The sequence below is a fragment of the Paramormyrops kingsleyae genome, chromosome 12 (assembly GCF_048594095.1).
Source record: "Paramormyrops kingsleyae isolate MSU_618 chromosome 12, PKINGS_0.4, whole genome shotgun sequence".
In the NCBI taxonomy this organism is placed as follows: domain Eukaryota; kingdom Metazoa; phylum Chordata; class Actinopteri; order Osteoglossiformes; family Mormyridae; genus Paramormyrops; species Paramormyrops kingsleyae.
In genome coordinates, this window is record NC_132808.1 from 29,621,845 (window position 1) to 29,644,992 (window position 23,148).

Here is a 23,148-nt window from a genome sequence, read left to right on the forward strand (position 1 = left end):
GGACATCTGTGACAATCCACTGAACTGGACTGGATGCGTCCCTATGTGCCTTTAGCCGTGCGTCACGCTGAATAATTCCTGCGACGCCGCGGGGCGATGTCAGTGTGTTCCGACACAGACGGATCAGTTACTGATAATGGTGAGTAAAAGTGAGTTAGCCGCATGATTAGTGAAAAATACATTAGGTCTCACACTTAATGATGGCCGCTCATCTGTCACAAGGGCACGAGATTTAAACTACTGATTAATTTTTCAAGAAAAGTACCTAAATTAAAGCAGGCCGTAGCACAATGCAAAGAAATGCACACACACGTGCACACACAGACACACACACACACAGGATTGTAATCATATCTTTTTGCTGACTCTTCATTCATTTCTATGGATAACACTCTAAACACAACATGATGACCTTAACCCTTTCCCTAACCTTAAGCATAAGTACATTTTAAGTTTTTTGATTGCAGTCACAGATCTTTGTGGGGACCTGAAAAATGGTCCCCACAATGTCAAAATGACAGGTTTTCATTGCATTGTGGGATACATCTGGTCCCCATCTGTTTTCTATTTTCAGCTATTCAGTATTATTGGCTGAAATAGCAGTAATAGAATCACGCAAAAAATAATAATAAAATGAAATAAGCCAATTCAAGGGGAAAAAGCAATCAAACATAAAAATCCAAAGTGATAATAAATGTGACATCATCGCTTAATTGGCAGGGGACCTGAGATGGGCTACCATGCTGAATTTGTGTATCTATGGAACATCAGAGTCACTTAAGGTTCCTCCACAGCATTGCAGCTGTCAGCAGTGCAGAGAACAATCGCTCTTATTTTCAGTGTTCTTGTCAGTGGTGTCGGACTCAGAGCTCATGTCTCACGATCTCAAATCAGTGATATAAACCCCACTGACATCAACATTCCACTCTCCGTTCTCCTTTTACCTTATTTGGAGAAAGAGGCGCCTCTTTGTTCACCTCCCCCTCACCAAGGAAACAGGCACTGAGAGAAACACACACACATTTGTTTAATACCATCTTGTATTTGAGTTATATATATGTAAATGAATCGGAGTGGGACAGATCTCCTGATTTTACACCTAACTTACTAAAATGTATAACTGCAAGAAAAAAACGAATGATGAATGTTTTGCCTTCAATTTGAAGCCCTTTGTAACGTTCCACCCTGCTTAAGCTAAGCCACCCACTACCAACCTATCTAACGAAACATCTACCACAAACACACAGCATCAGCTGAATGCTTTTTCTGGGCTTGATTGCCTCTGTCTTTGGAATGCATTGTGTTGTTGGGGCTCTGATACTGATCCGTCAAATATTCATTAAGGACTGAGAAAAGAGACGGACTCACATCACCACGGCTGTTGTGTTCAGTCTCCCATCGATTCCCAGGTTTAAAAAGTCCTCTGTTTACTCGCTGAAAATGTGGTGTCAAAGGTAAGAATCACTTGTTGCACCAACCACTGCGAATCTAGAGGCACAGTCATGCCTTCAAATCTGGCAGCACTTCTGTGGTTTGTAAGCATTTTTAAGTCATTTAGAGTAGCTAGAAATGCACTAATGGACACTAATTGCACTCATTCTGAACACGGTGGGTGTCACGGTCCATCCCTGCCTTGTCGGTCACTTCCCCATTTGGCCCGCAGGTGTCACTGGTCATCCTGTTCTTTTCACTGTGTTTCTGTAGGTTTAGCTCCCTGGGCCACTGTGCGGGTGAATGGGCCAAGTGTGTTCCACTATGGCTGGGCCCTCATCTGTGCTGCTCATCTATTTCAGCTATTAGTTTCCCCAGCGTTAAGACGTGCTTGTGCTTATACGTATTTCTGTATTGGTTCTTCTGTCTGCCTTTGTTTGTGGTTTTCCCCACTCATACCTACTTTTGTTGTTACAACACTTCACCTAGTTCCCGGTATCTCCTAGTGTTTAGTGGATAGTGTTGGCTCGATCGCTAATCATCCACACCTGTTTCTCATTATCAGTGTACACGTGTGCCCCCCCCCTGCCCTGTGCTTTTGTCACTCGCCGCGTTTGTTTACTACGTGTCACCCGATCATGCAGCCGTTGCTTGCACCGCTTCCCTCAGCCTTTCCCGCTGCTTAGTGTAGCGTTTTTTTTACTTCTGGTTTTACAGTCCTATTTATCTTTACCCCTCATGGTCCCTTTTTGATTCCTCGTCTGTTAAGTTCAGTTTCACTAATCCTCCTCTGCTACAAGCCTCTCTGTGGGTCGCCCCTGACTTCACCATCTGATATTGGGTCATATGGGCCGAACCAAGGCCTTAACCTGAGCGATAACATGTGCATCTTCATTTACAAAAGATGGCTTCAGGGCTAACCAGTTAAAATAGTTTATTGTTAACCTGAGAAGCACTGGCTCCAGTACAGTATGGCTGCCTCATTTAGTTTCCCGCGTTAGACTACCCAAGATCAGCACGTCCTAGGGCAGGATTTCTCAAGCGGTCCTTGGGAACCGCCAGACATTACTCGTTTTTGTTCCCTCCTAGCTCCTTACCCGGAACAAAACATGGGCTGTCTGGGGGTCCCAGAGAACCAGTTTCTAAGAGATGGTCATAAATCTAAAAGCTGCAGTGAGAGATATCACTCTCAGAAACACTGCCGGCTCTCTGGAATGCTGTTAGGAAAAATAATACAGAATTAATACATTTTGACAAGGGAGTGGTGTGAAGCATAAGCTGACAACTTCAAGATACTAAAATATGATGGATTTATATATTTTAACATTAAAATGCTTACTAAAAACATAAACTATGAAAACACAGTGGGATGGCATTTATGAAGACATTCCTCAATATGAGTTATGGAACCTCACTATTAACATCAGTGTGTTAATTTAAGACGGATTTTCACGCCAGGCTCCCTTGATAATGTGAACAGACACTTTAATTAGCCCCCATGCTGCCTCTCGCTCTTCTGCTGTTTTAAAACGACCCTTTGGATTCACTGGAAAAAAATATACGCTGAATATTAAGGCATCTGGACAAACTCACTCATTCTTACTATTCATAAGGAATAATCGAACCCGAATTAAAAATGTACGCCACTGAATTATTCTTCGGAGACTCTTAACATTGCGATCAGGTTTACACAGGTTTCTTTAATAACCCAGAAAAGTAACTGTTTCGTAAAATACTAATAGTAAAATATTTTAGTCTGATTCAAACAACAAAATAAATGAATGTCACTATTTCACTGCAAAATTAAGGATGGCTGAAATGTGCCTTAGTTGTTCGTTACAAAGCTGTCCCTATGTCACAGCCTTACAGACCAGACCAGATGGTGATATTGTCCTTTAAGATGCATAAACATGAGGTTTAGCAAGAAGATGCAGTGTCACTGAGCGGTAGTTCGTCACTGCAAGGCGGCCGTGCCATGCACTGTCCCTCCGGGCACCGTGTCACGTTCTGTCACACACAGATAGCCACACTTGCTATACGGTGACACCTTTTCCATCAGGTACAGTCATCTGGCCCCAGTCCCAGTCTGCACACAGGGAAATGAATAAAAATACGTGTTTTTGCCATTATTGATACGGACCACTGGGACTGAGAATGAGATTTTTTTTCGTTCATCTCTGGTACTGAGGAGCTGGTTACTAGACAGGAGAGCTGGCATGAATTCTCTCAACTAGCCTGATGGTTGTATCGTTCATAACGCACCAGGAACAACATGGATATTTTGTTTGGATTTTTACAAATATACAAACATGTCTGATATTATTTTGCTATCATGTCGTCACCCGGGTGCCAGGGAATATTCCACTCTTGTCTGACATCTCGCATTCATGTTACCTTTTGCAGCTTCCTTTGAGCAGTGTCACGGAAGAGTTGAAGGTCTCCCGTCCTAGAGAATCACTGGAGTACAGGGACTCCAAGGACAGCAAACTGTCTCGCAGGCGCTGAGATCCGGACCGGCAGGAAATGGAGTGGGTCAGGGTTAGGGAGCTGCAGATGGCAGAAGCGAGGCTGAGGAACAAGGCTGGGGTTGGGGCAGGTGGCAATGGGAAGATCAGGATTGGGCAGCTTTTCAACACGTCAACACAACAAGATCCAGGGCGAGGAGACGCGGCGGCTTGTCCAGGAAGGTGAGAGCAGCAATGGACGGGGAAAGAAGCAGAAGGATGGCAGGCATGAGGCAGCAGGGAGGTTGGATGAGAAGGGAGAATACAATGGAACGAAGGCTCCCTTTGATGGACACCTGGCCAGCAGAGCTCCGGCACATTCAGCTTTTGAGAGGAAGCTGGCCAAGTACCAGGGGCTTCTGGACGATTCTCGGAGACAGGGGTGGTGAGCACACTGCCCTCCAGTGGAAGTCGTCTGCAGAAGCGTCGCCGGCCTCTCTGTCTACACCCTGCTGAGCGTGAGTGAGCTGCTCAGAAGGACAGCCATCAGGACTCACCTGGGTGAGGGTGCATGATGTCATGAGACCCGAAACAGCCTATGGACCCAGGAACCATCACTGATGATGCATCGCAGCGCATCGGTAGGATGTGTCTTCCACCTGCAGTATCCTCTCAAATCACTCTAAAATGGTTCTTGCACTAGTTCTCATGTTTAACTTAATGTCTTCTGTTGATCTGTACTCTCTTAATTGTATCGCTTTTTTGTTTACATACTGTTCTGTGAGGTGTTCCCCTGTATGTCTTGTAATTATGTTTGGTCCTGGGCCACAAACAATTCTGGTGTGTTTGCACATACTGGCAATAAAGTGAGTTCTGATTCTGGTTCAGATTCTGATTACAATGTTAGTCGGCTACATTTAGACTGGGCTTTCTGGGGCGGCACTTCCAGGATATTATTGATAAAATTCTCCCTGAATAACCAGCAAAATTAACAGTTTTAGGCAGATAGTGAGTTAGCTAGTGATGCATCACTGTGTTGAAAGTATGTTTGAAATTTTTTTATGTACTTTAATTTGCTGCATATGTTAAATACAATAGAGATTAGCTCTGAACACAAAAACTGACACACGACTTGTTCAAGCCGCTCTGAAGTCCCACAGTTATTTGGGATCGTTCAGATACACGGCAAAGAAGGGCTTTTAGATGAGGGAGAGCTGGCCAGCTCCTGAACCTCTGAGGAGACGACCTAATCCAAATCTTACATCCCCGTTACGGCTAGTCGGTAAGTCATAGGCTGGCTGTGTTCGGTTATGGTTTCACAGATAAGAATTGCGCTTTGGACAAGCTGGGTGTGGATTCAGCGACAGGCATCCGCCTTACAAAAAGAAATAAAGTTCTCTCATTATTCGTGCATTTAAACAATGTAGTAAACTTTGACAAAAAAGACAATGAGAGGGGTGTGTAATTCTGCCTTTTCAGGGAAGTGATGATGTCACTGATGATGTCACTGCTCGGTACCTTGACGTTAGGGAGCGTCCCTGTCTCTTTTTTACATGAAACTTTAGTGGCTGTTTTCCCACTTGGGGTAGCTGTTACCTGTAGCTGATCCCACTGGATCTGTGGAAACGTGGTCCAATGATCACACATGTACAAGCACAGGCTAGTCATGTGCAGTCACACATGAAGAACATGGAAGCTCCACAAGCAAGGCGCTGCGGCGGGACGCAAACCCACAACAGACTGACGATGGAAAACACTGAACTGCTACTATCATGGATCTGACACCACTCTCAAAAAACATTGGATTTCCTGCAGAAAGCTGCAATTTCCAGCTTCTTACACAATGTTCAGCTCATATTATAATTACATACTAGCTCATACATATTATATTGTCATCTTAACTTTCAGGTATTCATTTTTAAAAAGGTAACGTGCTAATGTAGTACTTTTTGCACGTTTAACTCTTGATAGTGCTATTATTATTCAATAAAGACATTTACTGCAATCCTTCATTACTACAAGTCTGAGTTCCTTTCCTAGTCGCTGTTGGAAACGTGAGTAGCCCTTTACCATATACATACTATGGTGGGTGAGTAGCCCTTTACCATATACGTACTATGGTGGGTGAGTAGCCCTTTACCATATACGTACTATGGTGGGTGCAGGAGTCTCTCCTATCTTGTCTACATTCCCTGGGTCTGCACCAGTACATATTGTGGGGTACGAGACGGCACAAGTGCCAAATTATGATCTTCGGCAGGTCATTTTACTGGCCAGCTTTCCCAGGCGCCAGAGCATGCTGGTCATTATGGGAGATGCTTCTCTGCATGATGGAACGTCATGGAACAACCCAGGATGTGCTGTAAGCATTTGGGTTTGCCTAATGCATTATCATCGCTAATGCATACGGCACAAGGTCCTAAAATGAGGGGACAGTGAAAAAAGCCACGTTAACTGTCTCGGCTGGTCGTTCCTTATCTGTCCCAATTTTCCATACATTCTCTCACTTCCTGTTTTGCCATTCCGCCGACCCTCCTGTACGTCTTTCTTTTCAGGCTTCTTTTCATTCTCACTGTGTGTCACTGCCGTTGGTTGGCCATGGCCTACTTCAGCTCCGCTGCTATGCTAACGTGCTAGCACCTCCTGCCCGAGCTCAGGCCCCATCCAGTACACGGTGAGCGATACGAAACGATAAAACGATTGTGTCTGACAGGTATGTGTGTGTGTGTGTGTGTGTGTGAACAGATCAGTCGGGGGAGATGTGCTGTTGACAGGCAAATAGATTTTTCTTTCTCTCTGTTCATTTGGCCTTAGTAGTGCCACGTGTCATTTAAAAACTGGCAAAAAAATACGTACTTGAGTCTGTAGCGTGATTTTGTCGCCAGATGAATTGCTAAGGGACTGGCCCACCCTGGCTATGATTTCTGGCTCCGCTATTGGCTACCACCCCTCCCCCAGACACCCCCACTCCTTGGCCAAAAGCGACCTCAGTGCTGGGCTTACCAATCTCCGGTGTTCCATGTACTCATTTAGTCGACAGCACAAGCTCTAAATCAGCTCCAACACCTCATTTCTCTTCTCTTCCTCTGTTGAATAAAAAAACAGAGCTGCCACCATTAATTAGCCCAGTATACAGGCCTTCTTTCTGCTTCTGTAAGACAAACTGACCGGTTGGTTTATAGAGACGCTTATAAATGGTGGCTAGATAATTAATATTAGATTGTTTAAAAATAACACCTGTTATAAATCTCCCGCAGTTCTTCACTTTATCTTCTCTGCCTTCTTTGAGTAAACGTTTGGAGCAGCGCCTTCATTTTCCAAAAATGAAAGGTGCATGCTCGTGTGATTACTTTGGTGAGTCATAAACGTTAAAGGCTCATTTCCGTTGTTGTCTCAGGCTTTTGTCTCCCTCGAAGTGTAGCCTGAGTAAATTGTGGTCCTTAATGACGCCCGGTTGACGCCCGATTGACGCAGAGTGACGGTTCCCTCGTCAAGTCGTAGTCAAAGTATCTTTATTGTCATCTTCAGCTTTACGATCCTTGGGTCACATGCTAAGACGAAATTTTGATCTTGTTGTTTGGAGTGCAAGGAATAGTAATAAACAGAATATAACCACATAACCACTCAAAAGTTTGGACACACCTATACCCATAGAAACATCTATTTGCATTATTATCTACATTTTAGTATAATTATAAAGACCTCAAAGCTATAAAATAACATGTATGGAATTATACAATGTCCCAAAAAAGCATAAATATTTCTTTTTTTTTGGGGGGGGGGGGCAGTTCTGTGGGTTGGGACTCAGAAGGTTGTTAGTTCAATACCCAGAGTGATCCCACCACTGGACCCTTGAGTAAGGCCCTTAACTGCTCCAGGGACTGGCTGACCCTTCGGCCCCCTCTACTGTCTCCTCTACACCAGTTCCATGAGGTGGCCTCCTGGGATGCTTCTCCAGCTGTCCTGAAGGAGCTCCCACATATATGCTGAGCTCTCATTGGCCGCTTTTCCTTCACTCTCTGGTCAAAAACCATCTCTACTGAGTTTTGGTCAGGTGGCCAGGTCATGTGATGCGACACTATCACTCTGCTTTGCAGGCGGCTTGCTGTGTCCAAACTTTTGACTGCGGCTATATACAAAAACGTTTAGACATATTGAGTCGTGGACATAAGACAGACAAATATGGTTAAAATTGTGGACAGTAGATGCTGGCAGAGGCTTTTTGAAGATGAAGATGTCACTGACATCCACCACTATGTCAGCACAGAGTCACTGCTCGCTGGAGGCCTGTCCCAGTTTGCTGTGGTCCTCTCGGACGTTACATTCACGGGTGAACGCATTAAGCTGTTGCGCTGAGCTCGTCCGGCTGTCTTTGACTAATCCCGGCTGAATAAATCATAACGGACGTTACGGACTGCTGCTCAGTTGGACAAGCGAGACCACAGAGATGTTTATTTGCCCGTGTGACTGAAATGCAATACCGGTTAACCAAGACGGGCTAGGTTGACCGAACACAGAGAAGGGCATCCCAACACTACAGGGGAAATCCGCAAGCTTTTCACGCTAAGTACTTACAACGTCAAAACCGTGACACAAATCCCATATCCCCTAACCGCTGTCTCCGATTAAATATAAACAAATACATTATCCATCCGTCTCCCATAAGCAGCGGCATACCTTATCTGAAGGCTGTGCCAGAAATCAACCCAAAAAAGGCTCGCTCTGGATTTCTAAAAAGATTTTTACTTTTTCACTCTTTAGTCTGTTCTTCCGAGGTGAGAAATTTAATTTGCGGTTTTATTAGCCATGAAAAAGGCTTGTTTTTTGTAGTAAATATGGATTTCTTTGTAAATGTGAATATTGCTGTTGTATTTTTTCAGTGCCATTATTCTCTTCAATTAGGGCAGCTAATGGATACGGCCAGAAAGGAGTAATATTTTAATGTGACGCTTTTTGACAGACCATGCATTAAAAATGCACTGAATGATGCTTTTAACGTCAGCAACAGTGAAAATTTATTTTCCTTTTATATTTCATAACGTTATACCTTTTTGCTAGCCTAATCAGTATTATAGCAGAGTTTCTATGATAACATCAATTTTCTAAATAAAAAATGTACTCAGAGACAGTGCATGCTACAATTTATAATGCATTTGACTTAATTCTCCAAAGGAATATTTAATATGTAAAAGAGGCTTAGAGCAAAATGAAATGCAGACAATCCTCTTATGACAGGAAAGGGGACAGGACCATTGTATCGGATCTTTTCAGTATAAGGGTACACTATGGGCGCGCGCAAGCAACCGGTCACCGGGGACAGCAGCCTGCCGATTGCACGCGACGTGCAGAAGAAAATAGCTGTTAAAATCAAGCATACCCACAAGAGGGCGGTGTGTGTATTTGTATATGTACGGAACCAATATTTGCAAAAATTACACGATACACGAATCAAAGTAATTACTCGGTAAGACGTGTTTTATATGCTCTGTGTTTCTATAATCAGTAAGAAATGACTAGGATACTAACCCTAAACTGAGATTGTATGAAAGCGGTCATTACAGTTTATGTATATAGTATGATAAAAAAAATTGAGTGAAAAAAACGTTGTATGATTACTTGATGATTACACAATGACGTCATATGGTCATTCAGGGAATCCTTTTTATTAAAACATAATTCACATAACACTGTTACTTTATATTTGGCATTCTGTGACACAGGAGATGGATGAGACTTTCCAATAGTCTCTTAAAAAGGCAACAAAGTACCTTTAAAAATCCCAGCAGTGCCGGTCTAGCCTAAGGCTTCTAGCCTAATACCCAGATTTTTTATATAGAAATGTAGTTCCGTATTATTCCTGGTATCCAGATCTTAGCTACCAACAAAACCTCATTCTTGAACCTCAAATCCCCTTCTCACTGTCAGCCTTGAGATTAATCTGAATGTTCTAAGACCCCTTTTTCTGAAGGGCTATAAGGGCTATGAATGTTTGCACATTTCTATTTCAGACCTCCAGGGCTGCCAAAAGCACCTCACTGAATAAGGACACAGACACTGAACTCTAACTGTAAACTCAGGCAAACCTGCAGTGTTTTGACCACTGTGTGTGGTACGGGTGTCCAACAGGGGGGTACCTACAAATCCAGGCCCCCCTGGCAAAATGCCCCCTAGGGTCTTCCTGCCTAATTTTGCATATCATTTTATGTGTTCAAGGGCCCCCGTAAAGTGCAGGCCCCCCTGAATCTGCCAGGGTCTTCATAACCCTCCAATACCCTCGGTTGTACATAATTGATTAATGATGAATGAACATGGGATCAGTACTTAACAAACACAGTTACTGGTTAATCAATGTATTAAGTAAGCATGTACTACTACATTATTCCTGTCCCCTCAAATAAAGTGTTAATTTGTATATGTACAGAACCAACTATGTTTCTACTACATTCGAGCATCTTTACCCATTGGCATCCCAAAAAAAGTGATCCTTGCCTCGTACCCTCTCCTTCCTGCAATAGACTGTAAGCTCACTGCAACCATGCACTGTATTAGTAGTATGGACGATGGGCCGATGGACATTTCTTTAACCCAAACTGAAGGTAGAATCCAGTGCTTCCACCTTACAATCTGACTCTCTCTTCTCATCTTCTCAGTTCAGCAGGTCAAGTTCAACAGGCAAGGTACCTGTGTGTGAGAGGTTTTGATGTCACTCGTGACGCAACATTTAACGTTACTAAAAAAAGTCAAGGTGCCTCACTGCATGAAGGCATTCATTAAATTCCTCTGCTGCTATTGTTCCAGGTACTAAAGCATCTCATTTCCTATTCTGCATCATCGTTCCCCTTTGTCTAATTAACTGAGTACTTCCTTCAGCACGACAACTGCTAATTGAGTTTGAAGACACCACTGAGCCTGTAGTGCATAGCATGCATAATTTATCACTGGCTTATTGCACTCTTGACTGACACGAACCCGGGGATAATGAGACGATCACAGAATTTATGGCCTCTGTCAAAAATCATTGGCAGACGTTTTAGTGTGACATAAGACCCTGGGGTAAACATGTAGTAGCTGCTCGTAATTCATCACAAGAACAGAAAGAGGAAATAAGAGACAGGTTAGATGATAAGAAAGTGCGTCAGACTCCAGAAGAAAATTGCAAGTGCTTTTATGCAACTTGCTGATTGATCACAAAAATTACTCAGAATCTGTACTGCAGTGTCCACAAGGTGTGTTGAACAAGAACACCTGTCCAGGGGTTTAGGGTTACCTTAAACTTCTAAGGAGAACATATACTGCAATATAAACAGCACCTGGTACAAAATGATACTTTGTTGATTCATTTTTCATCTCACTGCTTTCTCCAGAACCGCCACAAACTTAAAAATCTATATTCTCCAGTTTTTTCCCCCACACTCCACATTAAAAATAAAAGTTGGCTTCAAAATAAAAGTCTGGAAACTCCTGTTAAACTCTTGCCTTTTTACCTGCGGATTTTCAAGGTGACGTAAAAACATGTTTTTCTATTTGTTTTACTGGAAGAATTCAAGGTTGATCTTGAACTCTAACACTGCAACTGCATTTTAGGTAGCAAAAGCAACGTTAATCTCCAGAAGGCCACCGACCCTACGCTCAGCGGTGACACAAGGGTTACAAATAACGAGAACAACTCCATCCAAGGTTAACATGATTTGTCAAGTATGTTTGCTATCTGAACCAAAGCAATTGAGGAAAGTGTTGCAAATGGCTTTGAGGAGGGTCATGAGATGGTCATCAGATCAGGGGCCGAAGGGTTAATGGACTTTCAGGGAGAACATTTATCCTCCACTTGACCTCTCAGGCCTCAACCTTCAGCCCAAAAAGCTGTGGAGTAAAAGCCAGCTACACAATGGAAAGTGTGAAGCTTTGTGTTAGTAAACCTGCCTTGATTCGTCATTATCCTCTCGACAGAAGGCTTTCTGAGATTCCAGCAAAGATCACTTTGTCTAATGTCCCTAACAAACACCTCTAATGTCTGTAAGTCATAACAGTTCTCCCAGCGTACGTTATTACGTAACCCTAACAGGAGGCCCAGGGTTTGATTCCGCGACGTTTGAGGTTTTGTTTTCTTTACTTTCCAGTCTGGGAAAGACGCTCAGAGAAAATCCAACATGGCCTGGGTCTCTCATGTGTCCCAAGGCGTTTAAGGCGCGGGTTAGGGTGAGGGTGACGAGGATGATGCCATTGAGGAAGATGAGTAATAGGGCTGGGGGCTCGGGGGTCACGGCATGCAGCACTGACCTCGGTTCCTGGGGGAGTCAGTGCCGTAGCAGCTGCATTTTGAACATATTCAGTCCCGTCTCAGTAAACAGCTAGAAAACAATGAAAGGCTCCATGTATATAACTGTAAGTGCTGACATGAAGCCCGACACTCTCTGTGTGCAGCTTCACGTTTGTTTGCTCCTACAGGCCAAAAATTTCAGGGCACTTGGGAAAATAACAGGTCTGGCATCCCGTCCAGGGTGTACCCCAGCCCCGTGCCCTGTGATGGACTGGCATCCCATCCAGGGTGTACCCCAGCCTGTGCCCTGTGATGGACTGGCATCCCGTCCAGGGTGTACCCCAGCCCTGTGCCCTGTGATGGACTGGCATCCCGTCCAGGGTGTACCCCGGCCTGTGCCCTGTGATGGACTGGCATCCCATCCAGGGTGTACCCCAGCCTGTGCCCTGTGATGGACTGGCATCCCGTCCAGGGTGTACCCCGGCCTGTGCCCTGTTATGGACTGGCATCCCGTCCAGGGTGTACCCCAGCCTGTGCCCTGTTATGGACTGGCATCCCGTCCAGGGTGTACCCCGGCCTGTGCCCTGTGATGGACTGGCATCCCGTCCAGGGTGTACCCCGGCCCCGTGCCCTGTTATGGACTGGCATCCCGTCCAGGGTGTACCCCGGCCTGTGCCCTGTGATGGACTGGCATCCCGTCCAGGGTGTACCCCGGCCCCGTGCCCTGTTATGGACTGGCATCCCGTCCAGGGTGTACCCCGGCCTGTGCCCTGTGATGGACTGGCATCCCGTCCAGGGTGTACCCCGGCCTGTGCCCTGTGATGGACTGGCATCCCGTCCAGGGTGTACCCCGGCCTGTGCCCTGTGATGGACTGGCATCCCGTCCAGGGTGTACCCCAGCCTGTGCCCTGTGATGGACTGGCATCCCGTCCAGGGTGTACCCCAGCCCGTGCCCTGTTATGGACTGGCATCCCGTCCAGGGTGTACCCCAGCCCGTGCCCTGTTATGGACTGGCATCCCGTCCAGGGTGTACCCCGGCCCGTGCCCTGTGATGGACTGGCATCCCGTCCAGGGTGTACCCCGGCCCCGTGCCCTGTTATGGACTGGCATCCCGTCCAGGGTGTACCCCGGCCTGTGCCCTGTGATGGACTGGCATCCCGTCCAGGGTGTACCCCGGCCCCGTGCCCTGTTATGGACTGGCATCCCGTCCAGGGTGTACCCCGGCCCCGTGCCCTGTGATGGACTGGCATCCCGTCCAGGGTGTACCCCGGCCCCGTGCCCTGTGATGGACTGGCATCCCGTCCAGGGTGTACCCCGGCCCCGTGCCCTGTGATGGACTGGCATCCCGTCCAGGGTGTACCCCGGCCCCGTGCCCTGTTATGGACTGGCATCCCGTCCAGGGTGTACCCCGGCCCCGTGCCCTGTGATGGACTGGCATCCCGTCCAGGGTGTACCCCGGCCCCGTGCCCTGTGATGGACTGGCATCCCGTCCAGGGTGTACCCCGGCCCCGTGCCCTGTGATGGACTGGCATCCCGTCCAGGGTGTACCCCGGCCCCGTGCCCTGTTATGGACTGGCATCCCGTCCAGGGTGTACCCCGGCCCCGTGCCCTGTGATGGACTGGCATCCCGTCCAGGGTGTACCCCGGCCCCGTGCCCTCTGATGGACTGGCATCCCGTCCAGGGTGTACCCCGGCCCCGTGCCCTGTGATGGACTGGCATCCCGTCCAGGGTGTACCCCGGCCCCGTGCCCTGTTATGGACTGGCATCCCGTCCAGGGTGTACCCCGGCCCCGTGCCCTGTGACGGACTGGCATCCCGTCCAGGGTGTACCCCGGCCCCGTGCCCTGTGACGGACTGGCATCCCGTCCAGGGTGTACCCCGGCCCCGTGCCCTGAGACGGACTGGCATCCCGTCCAGGGTGTACCCCGGCCCCGTGCCCTGAGACGGACTGGCATCCCGTCCAGGGTGTACCCCGGCCCCGTGCCCTGAGACGGACTGGCATCCCGTCCAGGGTGTACCCCGGCCCCGTGCCCTGAGACGGACTGGCATCCCGTCCAGGGTGTACCCCGGCCCCGTGCCCTGAGACGGACTGGCATCCCGTCCAGGGTGTACCCCGGCCCCGTGCCCTGAGACGGACTGGCATCCCGTCCAGGGTGTACCCCGGCCCCGTGCCCTGAGACGGACTGGCATCCCGTCCAGGGTGTACCCCGGCCCCGTGCCCTGAGACGGACTGGCATCCCGTCCAGGGTGTACCCCGGCCCCGTGCCCTGAGACGGACTGGCATCCCGTCCAGGGTGTACCCCGGCCCCGTGCCCTGAGACGGACTGGCATCCCGTCCAGGGTGTACCCCGGCCCCGTGCCCTGAGACGGACTGGCATCCCGTCCAGGGTGTACCCCGGCCCCGTGCCCTGAGATGGACTGGCATCCCGTCCAGGGTGTACCCCGGCCCCGTGCCCTGTGATGGACTGGCATCCCGTCCAGGGTGTACCCCGGCCCCGTGCCCTGTGATGGACTGGCATCTAATCCAGGGTGTACCCCGGCCCCGTGCCCTGTGATGGACTGGCATCCAATCCAGGGTGTACCCCAGCCCCGTGCCCCGTGATGGACTGGCATCCCATCCAGGGTGTACCCCAGCCCTGTGCCCTGTAATGGACTGGCATCCTGTCCAGGGTGTACCCAAGCCCCGGCCCCGTACCCTGTGATGGACTCCAGGCTCATTGTGAGTGGATGAACACTTGTAAACCCCTCTGGATTCAGCTGACTGGTAGATAATAAAACAACATGCGTCATATCTGCAGGTGACAGGTTTATCTAAATAAGTGAAATGTGGAAATCCTATACTAGATGGTGTATATAAAAGTTTAGATAAAATGGTTATTATACAAACACATGATAATTTGAGTGGAAGTTGTCCTTTAATGTCACAATGACAGGGACACACACACAGACACACACAGACACAGACGTTACACAGACGTTACACAGTGTGGCAAATGTAAGGGTGTGCAGCCCTCTAGTGGTGTAACTCACAAATGAACAAATTATCTGATTAATGTTACCAAGAGATTCCGAACTATAATTGCTTATTCCATTGTTGATTATTCTTGTTGTTATTATGTCTTCTGTGAGAAACACTGTGCATGCATATTCTTGCCGACTGATCTCTCTAAATTGCCCTGAGTATGTAATTGCCAGTTTGCACTTGGCAATGATCTGGCAACAAAAATTCCCATGTATGCAACCCTGATCCCGAACTGCCGGATTTCCCATCCTACCTGATGAGTTACTATCTGTCTGAGACCAGGAGTGATTCATCAGAGATGAGGGATGATGGAAAACCTGCTGGATGCCAGCACTCCAGGATAAGGGCTGCCCCCCCCCCACCTCAAGCCCTCCCTAAATCTGCCTAGGGACAAATCAGCCAATGGGGGCAGGTTCCACTGGACCTGATATCATTACGACTGGCCCAGTCTAGCTGCTTTGCCCCATCAGTGATAAAGGTCACCTCTATGCTTCTGTGATGATTATCCACCCTCTCTGGCAGGCCGTACATATCCAAGGCACTTTAGACAACAAACAAACCCATTTAAAGTCCTTTTTTGTAAGGACTACAGTTACTTTGAGGGTATTACTACTGTGTTTCTCTGTGAACACAACCAATTTCTGACAGGCAAACTTACTGAAGGGGTTTATAAACTCAGAAGTGAGAAACGGTCATTACTCAGAATTAAAAATAATAAGAGTAAAGTTAGCAGTATGACCGTTACTCTCAATGTCAGTGTAACATCACCACGATTATTCAGATTCATTCAATGGCTTTCAGCAGATGAGCCCAAGCTGAAATTAATGTTACAGTTATGTTTAATGATCAGGGCTGCAGTTATCTTAATGATTATTTCAAGTAATTAGGAAGCTGTATGACAAAGGTTTTTCACAATTACAATACTGCATTAAAATGTCACCCGTTTCCAAAATGATATAAAATGTAACCATCCGGCAGTGTGTCTGCCAATCTAACTGCGTCTTTCCTTAGGTTAGTTCAGCTGCAGAAGCCTCATATGTCTGCTGTTTATCTGACATGGTGTCAGATAACCTGTCTATTGAACGACCAGTCAGTCATGTGACCGGTCTGTTACGGAAAAGGACTGCATCCAATTCACTGCATGAATAAGGCAATACTTTTGTCCCAAAGAGAAATGAACTGGTCACCATTAATGAGCTCTATTCTGACAGCAAAATGCAAGCGACCATATTTTTTTCTATTATTTATTGTAGTCAGAGAAGCATTACTGCAATGTCCCCTGGAAATTCCAATTTCAGCATTATCGAATCTAATTATGGAACCTGACTATTTATATGCTTAAAAACACTTTTTTTTTTTTGCATATTGTGTAACCTGGGAAGTTCCAAAAATGGAACTATGTTCACATTGTAAAGTTCTAAATCGGATCGGAGGAACATACCCAGTAGCACCCTTAATAGAACATTTTCATTAAAAACAAACAACAAAATCTGCAGTGAGAAAAACCCAGAGAAACTGGAGCAGTAGGATAATGGAGGCGCTGTGTTATAACCCGGCTGGTTTTCCCCTTAAATTTCCCATGACGTTAGAGGAAATGTGTGTGTGTCACATCTAGGGAGAGACTACTCCATTCTTACAGAATCAGTGTTTCTCAATAGTAAGAATACAAAGATCATACTTGTGGTCTTGGCAAGACTGGTCTTGCTAATTCGCCCCCCAAGAACAAACTTGGGAGGCAATGCATCATGGGATAGGTCTCGTTTGGTGGGGCCGCAGCCTGTGTAACCGATTGATATTCGGGGGGGGGCAAGAACGACACCTGGGAACATTTACCTTCCTCTGTACCTCTGTTATCAGTATTGGAACTGGCCTTCGGCAATGGAAGATGATGTAAAACGGGTACATGAGAGCACAAGTACGGTGAAGTACGCATATGTCTCAGGGAGCCGAGTCCAGCTTCAAGGATGAGGCTGGATCTTCAGAGATCTACACGGATTTCCCAGGGGGAAGATTTATTTTCGGTATTTTGTCTGAAATGCTGAAATGTTCATTGCCACAGAAAAGTCAGCGTGAAAATGATTTACAGATACAAAAAAAAAAGAAACTTGCAAAGATCATATTTATTTAACAATATATTTAAATTAACAAAACTGGTGTTACTTTACATATAAATAGTGCATAGCGTCTCCTTAGACAAAAAAAAGAAAAGAAAGGAGTGTGAGAGAATATCAGTCATCTTACAGAATTAAAGAGGACAAACTGTAACTTTTACTCAAATCACACTCAGATACTTCACTTTTAATCTCACCAGAATAAAATTATAGCATCACGGTGACGTTTAACTTCAAAGTGTACAAAATTACTAAATTTCCATATACTTTGTCATTAAAAATTAGCATTTCTGATATATTACATACTGTATGTTACATATTACAATCTTAAAGTAATCTACAGTATTATGGAGACACAAACACTTTCTACAGTAAATTCTAAGGCCAGCAAGTATCTTCATACTCTCAGGTCATCCTTGGCTGGGAAAAACTCGGCACCAAGCCGGATCATTGCTAATTTCAAGCAAGTCGGATCTACATTCAAATCAAGGCCATCGCGCGGAGTTTACATGTAAACTGGATCGGGACCGAACCCAAAGTCCCCCAGCGTGGTGTGAATCCGCATACGGCACTGCTAGCTACGCGGAGTCCTCCTGGCCGCTCTGGGCCTTGTCCCGCGGCGTCCGGCCCATGCCATAGAACTCGGCGTTGGGCCGCATGCCGGTGACGTGAGCCAGCCGGTTGGACATGGCGAAGAAGGCGGCGATGGCGCCGATGTCCCAGGCGTCTTCGCGGTCGAAGCCGTGGGCCTCCAGCCGCTGGAAGTCCTCGTCGGTGATGGTGTCGGAGCGGCACACGGCCAGGGCAAAGTCCAGCATGGCGTGCTGGCGGGGGTCAAGCTCCGCCGTCTCGTAGTTCACGATCACCTGCCGGTGGGAGACGATTGGCTACAACCTCAAAAACAGCCCCCCTTCCCCCCACATCAGAACAGCCTGTAGTCACAAGGACTGGGGGGACTTTCAACGAATACGTAAGACTTCTCCAGCTGTGGGGGCGGGCATCCTCCTTTAGGTATTAGTGAGATGTGCTTGCAAACCTCTGGGCTAGAGGGTCGGAACGATCGCAAAGGTGTCATTGTGGAGACAAGGAATGAAAAAGGGACAAAGGCTGGGTGACACTTCTACCGTTCAGCACCCCTACATACTCAGCTTTTACTCTTACTGCCTCCCTAGAGAGTAAGAAGCACATAAGTAAAATCCGGACTGAATGGGAGACACTAGAACTAAAGAGGGACACTGAGACCCAGGGAGATCCTGGCCTTTCTGTGCACTGAGCTGGTCACATGTGCCGGTCACATGTGCCATCACTGCACCCCTGCCTGACTTAAAGGCGCAGGGAGTCACCTGGTCAGCCAGGGTGGGGTTCTTGGAGTAGATGCGGTGCAGTGCACTGTGGGAAACCACACAATACAGGCAGCGGTTGTGAATGCTGCTGGCCACCACGATCAGCTCCCGGTCCGCCTTCGTCAGCCGGCCTGGCAAGGGGGTGCGAAAGGTCATGCGATGACAAGACACAAAAAAAAACCAGACAGGATGGAAACCGGATGCCAGTCCATCACAGGGCACAAGGCCAACAAGCCTTGATATTTTAATTTACGTTAGAATTATTAACACATTTGCAGGTTGGCTTTAAACATCCAGGAACTGAAGTTCCTTCTCTATAAGTGGCAGTACAGGCATATATGGGATGGGAGGGGCGTATTATAAAACAAAACAGTTCCCAAAACACAAGGAAGACATCCCACCTGTGTCTTTGTTCATCAGTGCGTTGTAATAAGCAAAGAAAGCGCGGAACTCCGAGGGCCGGTGTGCCAGCACCTTGAAAACATTGGGCAGGAAACCTCCCTGGAAGAGGAATAAAGTCAAAATTGTATTATTACATTTTCACAAATTACATTTTACCTGATGCTTTTATCCAAAGCGACTTACAGCAGAGGGAATGGTTGGGGTTTATCCCTACCCTCTAGGACTCGAACCCACAACCTTTGGCATCGTCAGCACAACACTACTTGTTAAGTCACTGGACCTATGTGTATTACACTTCATCCGATCCACCTTTTAACGGGGCCCTATGATGCTTTCCTGTTTTCTTCCTTTCCTTTAGTGTGTTATATAGCTTTATGTGCATGTAAACGGTCTGCAAAGTCTTAAGGCCCTAAGTCCACGCCAAAGAGTAACTCTCACCACAGAAACCATCCTTCTCTAATATGCCTAAAACACCTTGTTGGAATTCCGGCCCTTACTTCCGTGACATGGTGAGGTCACCTCATAACATAATCCTTATTGGCCGCCTACCTGCAAGGATCTGTCTGCAGACTGCAAGACAGGAGTAGAATGTGTAGAGCAAGCTGACCAATCAGGCTAACTGACCAATCAGAGCACACTGGCCTCAGTGGGGGTGGGGCTTAAAGCTCTAACAGAGCATTTCAGACAGAGTTATAGACAGAGTGAATAGAGGTATACCAAATGCTACTCCTATAGCAGTGCCATTGATGCAGGGAGAGTTTGCTTGCTGTGTGTTTTCCTGTATGGAGGAAACTTACTCATTAATAGTGTTCACTTGATTTATTAAAACTAACTTTTCAGTTGTCCTCCAATTACAATACACAAAAATGTGCACCAGTCGCACTAAGACCAGTGCCCGCATGTGTTTACGTGAATGAGTAAGTACACCAAATTAACACATATAACACTGTTAACAGACAAGTTTCGAGTCCCTGCTCACCTACACCACATTAGCGAACATCTGTGAACAAGTAATTTACCCTCCACCACACCCATGTGACATACAAATATGGCTCCTACAAGAGGTTTCTGGAACACTGATCCCCAAAATAAAATTATGAACAGTGAAAATGAGCATAATAGAGCTCTTTTAATCAGTAATCAGCTAATAAAGCGGGTGCGGGTGGCATCTATCACCAGCAGCACACAGAGGTATTTGGACAAACTCTAGTGAACAAAGGGAGAACATGCAAACTCCACAGAGAGAGAGGGGGGGGGGGGCTGGGGGGGCTGGATTTCATACCCACGGCCCTGGAGGTCAGAGTCTACGGAGGGGGTCACCTCCTGTCCCTTATAATACAGGATCGCCCCGCATTGGAAAATAAACTGCTGCGTCCCGTATTATACAGTACGGTGCCATATTATAAGATACGGGTGTCAGTCCCTGGCTACTGCATTACCCACTGCATTACCCACTGCATCACTGCGCCACCCGCACATTAAACAGACAGATGGAGAAATAATCACAGACTACTGATATGCAACAGAGCCAGCATAGAAATCCGGCATAGATTTCCCCTTGACCTTAACTGTGAATATGAAAATGAATCAGGACAACACAAACTGCCGGGATACACAGAAATACTACTTTACTACAAAAGTAACATTTTTGTAAGGTATTTTTGGCACTTTGAGAACCACTACTTGAAAGGCGGCAATTTGCTACCTTTGTCTCCACCTCCTCCATCAGCTCGACGATGTCGTAAGGTAGGTCCTTCTTGTAGGGAATGGGATACCTGCTGATGCTTTCTGGGGGTTTGCTGGACAGGCCTTTCCAGTTTATACCGGCAGTCACAGCGCAGGTTCGCTGGCGCTTATCTAGCTGTAACAGCCTGGCCTAATCAAACAGAGGTTTTACAAATATCATCATTTCACGTAGGATGTGTCAGACACAAGATCAGTTGCAACATCGATTTAAAATTACTTGGCGTAACGTGGCGGCGGATCTACCCCACTTGCGCAAGGTAAGCTTTCAAGTTACTCACTTCAGCCCGCTGGCGTCTCGAGCACTTTTTGAAGCGTTAACGTCAAACTGTAATTTTATATGACCTAGTTTCAGCACTTATCTAGCTGCATTAGAGACAAAAATCTTAATACAATGGAATAAAATAATTCGCGCGATTTTGACTTAGAACACTTCCAACACGTCTACAAGACCAATCGACAGCTTAACAAAAACTCAAGATAATCAAGCAATTTTAATAAGCTCTCAAAGCTAACTGCGAAAGGGATTTAGGCACAATTATACAATAAAATCCTCATGCGTTTTTCATTACCACTCCGCAAGAAACATAAATACCCTTTACTGAGTATAATCTACAGCAAGCTGCTGTTTGGTATTTGGCTGAAATAAACCCCACGCACGGCCATTTTATCTTTCTGTGGGGAGTTTACTCACAGACAAGCCAAAATTCACCATTCGAGCCCATCTCAGCAGACCCCCGCCACAGGCCATGACCGTCCCACTGCACAGAAATATATTAGTTTATAATCGGTACTTCTCGACCAGAGACACCCCGGCACTTCCGGGTTCGCGACCCCGCCTTCGCGTTTAAGCCTATCATAGAGCCGGATTCTAGACACGCCCCCAGCCGAGCAGCTCACGCTAGCAGCGCGATTCGGGTGTCGCCAGAGTTCATCTTAGATTTAAATTGATGTTTTTATATCTTTTTATATGTATATATCTTTATAGTTTTATTCCTTGCTGTTTGTTGGTATCCAATTTCGTCGCACACGTGCAATGACAATAAAGATATTCAATTTAATTAAATGATTTTTCCCTTTTCCTCCAAATTTAAAGCAAACAATAATGGTAAGTAACCGTGTATATTTCAAACTGCAGGCTACCGCTGTGACTGGTAGTTTAAAAAATTGTGTACGAAACGAATTTGTTCAACGTTAACTGCTTATCTTTGTAGATATTTTGGGGTACTCAAATTGAATTTTACTTACATTATATAGCAGAATAATTTTGCTTACAATCTGTTGGCCAGAGATGACTAGATTTTTTTTAATTTAAAAAAGAATGACATTTTATTATATTTCCACTGTAATATACAGTAAACAGAATCGGAAAAGCCGGTAAAACTTCAGAATTATGTTCCACCATCTTTATATCTGCTACAAAGTTGTGGTAGTACTCGATTGCAATTAAAAACAGTAATCCCCTGTTAATTAATGAACGCAACTAATACAAACTTACTACGTGATTTGTGACTTGAAATTAGTACTTTTCAGAGGACTGTCCTCTCTGGTCTATTGCGCCATCTGCTGCGCGAACTTGGTATTTTAATGAATTAAAAAAATAATTCGGCAATCTTTTTGTGTTCGATTTTAGACTCATTTCAAAAGCCAGCATGTACAAAACCTAAGGTTTTGGTCCCGAGCTTCCTGTCAGAGGTGGAAAAAATGCCAAATTATGTTTTATTTGTATCAAGAGTATTACGTTTAAGTAGGCTACCTGAAATATCACTATTCCTAGTTCAGGGAGAGAAACTGTATGCGTTTGGTTTTTGTGATCTCCCTTGGTTCTTTACAAGCCTCTTTACCCGCATGATTCAAACATTAAAGTAAATTATTGACCTGTGCATGATCCAAGTGTGTGAATATTTGCCGTGACGTTAAACACTATGACCCTAACGGTAAATTTACGTAAAACTGAGTAACAATGCCTTATTGCTGCATATTTAAATGGAAGAGAACTGTAGTACAGACATCACAGCATAACAGTGCTATTAAACGACTGCCTAATATGCAAAAAAATCACAAGTATAAGTTTAAAAGTATATGTTCATTTAATAACGTTTTCTGGAATGAAAATGAACGACCAAAACATTTTCGAAAGAGGTCTGAAAGAAACGTCTTACAAATCTAATTCAAAACAAAACTGTACATTTACATTGACTGCATGAAGACACAACCTCTCCTATATTAGCATAAATAAAACACAATGGGAAAACGTCAATCTACTGTCTGCCCTTTAATTTTTCAACCGAGGTAATTATACCTTGCTATTTAGTAAACGGGAATAATAATTTAATAGTAAATCTTAATGATGCATGCACAAAAAATGTTCTTAGATATAATGTGCTGAAAAAAA

The 23,148-nt window shown here is 45.8% G+C and overlaps 1 protein-coding gene and 1 long non-coding RNA gene across 2 annotated transcripts; both read right to left on the minus strand.

The window, feature by feature from the left end:
* Window positions 1-4,295: 4,295 nt before the first annotated feature.
* Window positions 4,296-8,477, minus strand: LOC111847333 (uncharacterized). Its single transcript, XR_002839084.2, has 4 exons — window positions 8,451-8,477; window positions 7,113-7,426; window positions 6,879-6,961; window positions 4,296-4,432 (listed from the first exon to the last, which is right to left on the minus strand). It is a non-coding gene; the product is annotated as an uncharacterized lncRNA (long non-coding RNA).
* An 8,782-nt stretch (window positions 8,478-17,259) lies between these two features.
* On the minus strand, window positions 17,260-21,602 carry LOC111847308 (uncharacterized). Its single transcript, XM_023818362.2, has 5 exons — window positions 21,448-21,602; window positions 20,716-20,886; window positions 19,010-19,109; window positions 18,609-18,739; window positions 17,260-18,131 (listed from the first exon to the last, which is right to left on the minus strand). Exons 1-5 carry the CDS (start codon window positions 21,502-21,504, stop codon window positions 17,844-17,846), a joined length of 747 nt encoding a protein of 248 aa, XP_023674130.1. The 5' UTR covers window positions 21,505-21,602; the 3' UTR covers window positions 17,260-17,843.
* Between the last annotated feature and the right edge of the window lie 1,546 nt (window positions 21,603-23,148).

Excerpts from the sequence above, each read along its gene's own strand:
- LOC111847308 (XM_023818362.2), bottom strand. The coding sequence starts at position 21,504 with ATGGCCTGTGGCGGGGGTCTGCTGAGATGGGCTCGAATGGTGAATTTT. Across the intron at positions 19,110-20,715 it reads TGGAGGAGGTGGAGACAAAG|GGAGGTTTCCTGCCCAATGT; the intron begins GTAGCAAATTGC and ends TTCCTCTTCCAG. Across the intron at positions 18,132-18,608 it reads ACCCCACCCTGGCTGACCAG|GTGATCGTGAACTACGAGAC; the intron begins GTGACTCCCTGC and ends TCCCACCGGCAG.